General features: G+C 35.5%; 1 protein-coding gene across 2 annotated transcripts in view; it reads left to right on the plus strand.

Moving 5' to 3' along the window:
• The window catches only part of BDKRB2 (bradykinin receptor B2), a 166,218-nt gene extending 157,750 nt beyond the window's left edge, over positions 1-8,468 (plus strand). For both annotated transcript variants that reach the window (XM_044074654.1, XM_044074653.1), the window contains exon 2: positions 6,806-8,468. In XM_044074654.1, coding sequence (XP_043930589.1) covers positions 6,813-7,949 — 1,137 coding nt within the window. In that variant the 5' untranslated portion in view covers positions 6,806-6,812 and the 3' untranslated portion in view covers positions 7,950-8,468. The remainder of the gene's footprint in view (positions 1-6,805) is intronic.
• The last annotated feature ends 809 nt before the right edge of the window (positions 8,469-9,277 follow it).

Consider the following 9,277-nt stretch of genomic DNA (forward strand, 5'->3'; position numbering starts at 1 on the left):
TGGGGTGCTGTGATAGGGCCTGAAGCCATGTTGAGTGTTTGTGAGAAGCTTGTGGGTGTTAAGGTAGTCCACGATTTGAGTGTGTATACACCTCTCCGGTATTTTGGACAGAGGTGATAGAATTGCTATGGGCTGATAGTTGGTTAACTCTTTTGAGTTACCCCCTTTGTGGAAGGAATAATGTGCAAAATTTTCCAGGTCTCAGGGACTAGATTTTTCCATATAGAATGGTTAATAAGAATGGATACAGGGTATGCAATGGCATTGGCAGCTATTTTCAAGAATTCATCTAGATGTTTATCTGCAGCTAAGGTGGTAAGTTTCAGTTTCTTAATTGTGTCAGTAGAGACAGAGTGGAAGGTAAAGCTATTGTTATTACTATGACAGCTCAGTGGCTGCTTGGAGGATGGACAGCTTTGAGAGTTGGCTAGTGCAAGAAGAGATTCAGTGAAGAATTTGTTGAAAGGGGTGGTGACATTGAATGAGGTATCAGTTATGGCTGGAGGGGGGGCTTACCTGATGTTCCAGGATGGAAAGTGTTGTTAATGGCTGTCTAGAATTTTTGGGGGGTTGTTTTGATATTTAGTTTGTATATTGTGGCAGTAGAATATTTTTTTCTATTTTGATGGATTTCTTTGCCTTGTTATGGAGTTCAAGATATGCCTGTTTCCCCTATATGGGGTCGAGTTTTGTACCAGTGGGCCCAGCTTTGTCTCTTTGCTCATCCATGGAGCGTAGTTGGATTTGACCCTGATAATTCTGGGAGGAGCCTGGGAGTTTAAGATATCTAAGAAGGTAGAGTTGAAGCACTGAACAGCTTCATCAAGGTTGAGGATCATGAGAAGAGTCCAGTTACCTCCTTTTAGTGTATTAATGAAGGTCGATGGATTGAAGTTTTTCTTGTTTGTTATTATCTGGTAATGGGTGGGCTTTTCCTGATATGTGCACTGTCTTATTACAAATGTAGGAAAGTGGTCACTCAAGGTGTCAGGGAGCTATCCTGATTAACAGATAAGAGTTGGCCTGTTAGTCAGAATCCAGTCAAGTATTGACTGTCTTTTTGGTGGATTTGCCAGTTCTAGTGGAAGGCTGGATGAGCTGTGAAAATCCATGGAGGTTGGTGAAGTTGGTGGGACAGCTGGAGTTACAAGTTAACCAGTCAATGTTGAAGTCTCCCAAGATGATGGTTTCATGTTGGAGGAACTCAAAGGCCCAGCCAAGTAGGGTCTCTAGTGTTGATGTGCTGTTGCCGGGTGGTATGTAGCAACTGATTATACTGGCACTTTTTCTGGGATTAATTTTTAGTTTTGCAAGTATGATTTCTGCCTTATCTACAGCAGGTGTGCGTATATCCATGTTTTCTACATTTAGTTGATTCTTATATAGTAAGGCTACACCACCTCCTTTTTTGAATGTACAATCATTAGATAGGATATTATAGCCTGGTGCTAGAATTTCATTATTTGAAATGTCAGGTTTAAACCAAGTTTCAGTTAATGAAGGTAGAACCAGGCTCTCTCACCACGGAAAAATGCAGAACCGACCAAGTTGTTCAACCAACCATTCAGTAACACAAAAATGAGTTCTTTTGATAAATCCACATAGGTAAATTGTCCAGTATAAACTCGATCAAAAACCAGGATAGAGCATAAAGACTTTTATTTAAACGTTAAACGTAAGCGCTTTCGCGTAGCAACTACTACGCTTCATCAGACAGTAGTATTAACATTAAAAACATTTGTTTATATAGAAAGGCTAGTAAAAAAGGCGCCAAAACTAGAGTAAGTTAATTGACTCATTAAATAATTAAACATTAAAAACTGAATCAGACATTTTTAAAAGAGCTAGAATGCAGGTAATATTCAGAAATAAACAGCAGTATTATAGTGTCTTGTTTTTGCTCGATATAGTGCGAGCATAGGTCAACGCAAATGTAACAAAATGTTTTTATCTACAACTAAGCAAATTAAAACTAAATCAAGTGTGAAGTGTTGTTCTTTCATTCACATTAATAAGAAGCAGATAAATTAATAAAAAAAAAAAAAAAAAAAAAAAAACAGATAAACTATATGAAGCTCAATGATTTATATTTCTATGCACATATAAAATAAAAATAAATAAATAATTATTTTTATACATCAATGAATGCATTAACAGGTATATGAATAGATAAATAGTCAAGTAAGTAAATAAATAAGTAAATAAATAAGTAAGTCATTACCATGCTTAGATATATAAATATATAAATATATAAATAAATACAATAGGAATACCAGCGTCTATCCCAATAGTAATTCATAAATGATTGATAACTATTTGTATTTAACTGTCAGTGTGGAATATAATATAATATACAGATAGTAGATGTAATATAGATAGTACATAATATCATAATAGAAATATTTAATAAATATTGGAAAGTGTATGTATATCTCTATTTGGCTATCTAAACATCATAGATGGATGTATAGCATATTCATTATCATAAGATTTTTAAAGTGACAGTATGTCAACCATATTAGTAATATAAATACTTAAAATTATATCTGTTGTAAAATGTTGAATGTTATTTAAAAAATATATGTATAATTTTTTTTTTTTTTTTTTTTTTTTTTTTTTTTTTTTAAATAGTTTATGGTGTTTAGAAAATGCATTTAAGGTTATATACTAACATATAAAAATGATTTTTAGTTGAATTTATATATCAATATAAATGAATTTAAACTACATCTTTGAAAACAAATCTAAGAAAGTACATAAAATGAAATGAGCGTTAAAACTAATAACTCCATATTTACTCAACAACTAAACTTGAATTATTAAATTAATTCATATTTAGGACACATTAGAATTCATAATATGTAACATTTTAAAAAACAGGCAAAATGTTTTTTTCCTGATATTTATCTAGCTTCCAATGCAGGCTTAATGGAAATGTGGCTGTTAATGCCAGGAGGTATATGAGCCGCCAACCTCAAAATCCATTTTAATTCCTTATTACTTAAAGCCAACATGTTATCGCCTCCTCTTTTGTTAATTCTAATTATTTCCAATACTCTAAAGTCAAAATGGTGTAAAGGGTACTCTAATACATGTTTCGCTAATGCGTTTAATTCATTTTTTCTCCTTATGTCGTATGAATGACCATAAATTCTGTCTTTCAGGCATCTTTTAGTCAACCCGACATAAAAAGCTTTACATTTTTTACATGTTGCAAGATAAATCAGATTCTTTGTGCAACAATTAGCATAAAATTTAGGTCGAAAAGTGTAATTCATAGTTGGATGGTGAAATTCAGACATGTTGGCTATAAATTTGCATCTATTGCAACTATAGCAAGGAAAAGTACCAGTCTTGTGGGTGGTGAGTGGTGCTACTGGATAACTGCAATGATTATCATTGCATAATCGTCGCTTAAGATTTAGACTGTTTCTGAACATGAAGTGGGGTCTTGTTCCAACTATCTGTTTAATAAAGGGGTCCATAACTAGGACCTTCCAATTATTATAAAACACATTTTGGATGTCTCTAACAGTGCTTGTATAATTCAAAGTTACTGCTATGAATTTCGTTTGTCTGTTTGTATCTGTATTTATTCTATTACTAGCAAATTTGACTTCCGTATGTGTATTATTAATAATGTTGTTTCTAATAGTACTAACTAATTTTGGATCATATCCTCTTTCTATAAATAAGGATGCCAAACTATCTGCCTCAAAATTTAACTTATGAGTATCCTTGCAAAGCCTAGTTAATCTAACAAACTGGCTTTTAATAATGCCAGGAAAAACATATCTGGGGTGCATGCTGTCGAAGGTAAGGAGTGTGTATCTCCAGGTGGGTTTCCTATATAGTGATGATGTAATGAAACCCTGTTCTGTGATGCTTAGAGTTACATCCAGGAAATTTATTGAAACATGGGAACATTCCATGGTAAATTGGAGAAAGGAGGATGTGGTTTCTAAATAGCTTAAAAAATCTTTAAAATCACTCTCAGTACCCTCCCAGGCAATAAAGATATCGTCCACGAAACGTTTATATACTTTCATTTTAGAAAACAAGGGGTGAGTAAAAAGGCATCTGGCCCCAATTTAATACAACTAAATTTGAATAGGTGTTGGCGCAAGGGGTGCCCATTGCCACCCCCCATTTTTGTAGGTAATAATTATTCAAGAACATAAATGCGTTGTTGTTCAGGACTAAATCCAGTAATTGACCTAATAGTAATTGCCTATCATTCGTAAAAGATGTTTCACCTGACAATATTTCTCACACAGCTTCAATACCCAAATCATTCGGGATAGATGTGAAAAGAGTTTTTATTACAGAAAGTTTCAGTTAATAATACTAAGTCAGGAGAATATAAAGAAAGATTAGCGGGAAAGTCATGGACTTTTTTGCTAATCCTTCTGACATTAATATTTATTATGAGGTCATTGTTTTTTCTAGGATGTTGGAATGCGCTATGATATGGCTTACCATGAGTTAAGTGGCTATTACTATCAGATGGACCAGTATGAGGGTATATGTCTCCACTAAGAGATAGTCTCGTTGCAATGGCTACGTTGGTTCTTATGAGGTACATAATGTACTTGTCATATTTTGTAGATAGTTTCTTGGTATTGTGGGAGTGTAGTGTTAGGGTATATAGATGCATATGTGTAGGATAGTTGGGGTGATGGAGGGGGTGAGAGGTGTTGATGTTGTCTTGTGTGTGTGTGTGGTTGAAGTGACATGATGAGGAAGTATGTTGGGTGGATAGTTATGATATGAAGTATGGTGACTAAATAGTATGAGGATTGTGAGTAGTACTGAGAGTGTAAAAATATTTCAGAGGAGCGTGGTAAGTAAGGAAGTAGATATACCTGTAGTTTGAGCTATTTGTAATCTTATTTAGTGTTTGGTATGGGTGCATTTTCACTAATATTGGTTGTAATGGCAGAAATTGATAGTGTGGCTATTGGATATGTTAGTGTTATTTCACTTTTGAAAGCATGAGGGTTGAAGTGAATTGCAAGCAGGGCTAGTATGGGAGTAGTGAAGTGAGTAGTAACAATGGTGTAATATGATTGGTTGAAGTGGAGTTAAGGGAGTAGCTTAGACAGTATAAGTTTGAGGAAAGGGGATGACTGGGAATGGGCATAGGGTAGGGAAGCAGAGCAAGCCCAAGTGCAGCGAGGGCAAAAAGAGCAGGTTGAGCCGAGATAGGAAAAGATAAGATGCTGCAACAAAAAACTATCTGTTTAATAGAGGGAAAACATAAGAGTAAAACTCCAGCAGTAACCAGTAGCAGATTATTTTTTAGAGAAAAGCCACTGTAATGATATAGTACACTAGTTACTCCAGGAAAATGACTACCCGGAGATGATATATAAAGCTATACATTTACATGTATTAGGGAGACAATTTAGAACTGGGCTTTCCAATGAGTTTCTAAGGATATGCAATGAGAGAGTTAATAACTTTATGAGGAGCTGGAGAAACAAGGAAAAGTTAGATTCTGTGCTGCAGATCAGGGCACCAAGCTCTCCAGTAGCAAGTACTTATGCATCTTAGAAAACTACAAGAATAGAGAGATACATTAATTTACTAAAGGGCATTACATGAACCTACAGATCTGGCAGGTAGTGTTCGCAAAGAATAAATGGGATCCCTGGTGTTTTCAATTAAGTAGCTGCACTGTTCCAGGGTTGCTGGGTGGTTGACTTCCAGTTTCAGCCATTTCGGTTAAGGGTTTTGAGATCTGGCAAGTAATGTTCGCAAAGAACAGATGGGATCCCTGGTGTTTTCAATTAAGGAGCCACACTGTTCCACAGTTGCTGTGGCAGCTGACTTCTAGTTTCAGCTGTTTTGGTTAAGGGTTTTGAGATCTGGCAGGCAGTGTTTGCAAAGAATGAATGGGATCCCTGGTGTTTTCAATTAAGTAGCCGCACTGTTCCAGGGTTGCTGGGTGGTTGACTTCCAGTTTCAGCCATTTTGGTTAAGGGTTTTGAGACCTGGCAAGTAGTGTTCACAGAGTAAGAAAGGGATCCCTGGTGCTTTCAATTAAGAAGCCGCACTGTTCCAGGGTTGCTGGGCAGTTGACTACCAGTTTCAGCCGTTTTGGTTAAGGGTTTTGAGATCTGGCAGGTAGTGTTTGCAAAGAATAAATTGGATCCCTGGTGTTTTCAGTTAAGGAGCTACACTGTTCCAGGGTTGCTGGGGTGGTTGACTTCCAGTTTCAGCCATTTTGGTTAAGGGTTTTGAGATCTGGCAAGTAATGTTCGCAAAGAACAAATGGGCTCCCTGGTGTTTTCAATTAAGGAGCCACACTGTTACACAGTTGCTGGGGCAGCTGACTTCTAGTTTCAGCTGTTTTGGTTAAGGGTTTTGAGATCTGGCAGGTAGTGTTCGCAAAGAATGAATGGGATCCCTGGTGTTTTCAATTAAAGAGCCGCACTGTTCCAGGGTTGCTGGGGCGGAGGTTGACTTCCAGTTTCAGCCGTTTTGGTTGAGGGTTTTGAATTAATTATTAAAGCATACTTAATACACAGTGATGTAGCTTATAAGATTTGTACTGTTTAACTTAATAGGAATCCATATATACTTAGCATAAAAACAAGTTTAAATAACTTGGCACATCACTAGTTTTAAAGTATTAATTATTAGACATATTGTTTTGTTTATAATAGTAAAGTAAATCCTTTTGATTCTCTACTCCATCACAAAGACATAAATGAATATACTTTATTTGTAAATGTATCTGTTTCAGTGTAAAAGCATTTATACACATATTGCTTATAATATCTTATATTTTTCTTCACAGCACTCCTATGACTTATAACGTATCAGAAGATTTATCAACAGCTGTGATGGACATTTACAGAGCTACAAACAATGTAACATTTTTACAAAATAGTACACACGGCAACAATAGTTCTGCACCATGTTATGTACATTGGGACTGGATATATACCGTACAGCCTATCTTCCTCTGGCTGATCAGTGTGCTTGGTATAATAGAAAATGTTTTTGTCCTGTGTGTCTTTTGTTTGCACAAGGTTCGCTGCACTGTAGCTGAAATATACTTTGGAAATTTAGCAGCTGCAGACTTAATTCTAGTCTCCTGTTTACCATTCTGGGCGATATACATTGCTAACAGGTATGACTGGCCATTTGGACTTTTTCTTTGCCGTGCTGTTACTGCAGTCATCAACATTAACTTATATTCCAGCATGTGTTTTTTAGTGCTGGTAAGCATCGATCGCTACAAGGCTTTGGCGAAAACAATGTCTCTTGGTCGAATGAGAAGACCCTACTGTGCAAAACTTTGTTGCTTTGCCATTTGGGTGTTTGGGTTTTTAATGTCTACCCCAGTTATTGCATTTAGAAATGTGGAACGTATAGAAGGCTACAATGTCACAGCATGCATCCTTCGTTATCCACAGCCGAGCAATAAGAAATGGGAAATTGGAATTAATAGCATGTTATTTGTAGTTGGTTTTTTGATTCCATCTATTGTGATTGCTTATTGTACTATACACATTGTTAAAGAACTCAAAAATAACAGTATTGAAAAACGGAAAGAAAATCAGAACGAGAAAAGAGCTGAGGTTTTGCTATTTTCTGTGTTACTTGCATTTTTCATCTGTTGGCTACCATTCCAGATTATAAATCTTTTAACAGTGCTTTTTCATGCAGAAATTTTGTCTGGCTGCACCTGGGATTTTATTCTAGAGAAAGGCAGGCAAATTTTTGTCTACTTAGGGTACAGTAACAGTTGTATTAATCCAGTACTGTATGTCATTGTGGGAAAACACTTCAGGAAGAAAGCTCAACAGGTGTTTGGAGACTGTTACTACAGGAGAAAGTCCAGGCCTTCCTTAGCAGAACTGAATTATTCAACAAATACTTTGAAAACATCTCTTTCAACAATACAGCCAGGAAATGTCATGCTTAATAAACAATAGTGCCAGTTTTATTAGTAAACATAAATGATGACAGTCTGATAAGAAACAAACATTTTAGAATCACAGTGTGTTTATTTGTGTTATACAAATGTATATCGTATACATATGGTTATCAATTATTTCATATTGAAATTGGATAAAAGTAATCGTATGACTAGTCCTGGACTATGAGTATAAAGTAATGAAGCAAATTCTGGAAGTAAAGTAAAAGACTGACTGCAGAAAATAACATGTCAATTTTTCTGCTTGCCACTCCTGAAAACATAAAAATACATTTTATATACATTGTTTATTGCACAGATATTTTGAATCTTCTTTGTCTCTTTGCATTTGTATCAGGCATATTTTAAACATTGTATTATTTCATCATGTGACAGCCACAAATTGTATTATTATTTTTTATTCTACCCCTCAGTGATCACTTTTTATTCAAGTCCTCAAATTTCTATGCTGCAACATGTGAAAATGACTGCATTTTCTATTAGTTAAAGTAAATATTTATGTTATTTTATTGTGAAATTTGCTTATTTGTTTTTTTTTTAATGAAAAGTTTTATTTACTATCTTAAAGTACTTTTTATTTTAATAACTTTTGGTACTAGTTGTGCACATATGTAATGTCTTCTAGATAAAAGCATGAACATTTGTGTTCATTTTATTTTAAGTAAAACTAAAAGTAAATTTAAAACAAAGGTAGGATGACTTTTCTTTTCAAAACTGCAACCATATAAACTTAATACCTTTTGACATTTTGGACTGAACCTCATAAACGAAGAATGTGATATCACTGCACTGGATATAAAAAATAAGACATAATACATAATCAAAATGAGGGCATGAAATGTTATAGTTCACAATGTAATTCTATAAAACTGTAATCACTGTACATCCTGGTGCCCCGTCCCCTTATACCTTCTTCTTAGGTTCATAGGTTCATAGGTTGGTACTAGGCTATCAGCCCTAAGGCCTATACAAGCCTAGCCATAACAATTCCCTGGATATTTCTTCCCACAATATTTACTTCCTTGGACCCCTGTCTAGCAGGGTGACTGACATGATCCCCGGGGTGAATTTCCTATCTCCCATCCAATTGTCAAGGTTTCTTTTGAAGAGCGCTAAGGAGGGACTCTGCTTGACATGTATGGGCAGTCTATTCCAGGGTATGGGGAGTCTCTGGGTCAGAAACTTATCCCTCCAGCATGTTTTGTTCATTGTGATGACAAGGTTTAGATCACTGGAGCGTATGGCTCTGAGGGATTGGGATTTCTTTAAGTAGAGCATGTCCAACAGCTCATGGTTTGACATGGCCTTGTATGTTAAGCAGAGATT

This window comes from Protopterus annectens, chromosome 6.part0 (assembly GCF_019279795.1).
Source record: "Protopterus annectens isolate FY-2018-M chromosome 6.part0, PAN1.0, whole genome shotgun sequence".
In the NCBI taxonomy this organism is placed as follows: Eukaryota; Metazoa; Chordata; order Ceratodontiformes; family Protopteridae; genus Protopterus; species Protopterus annectens.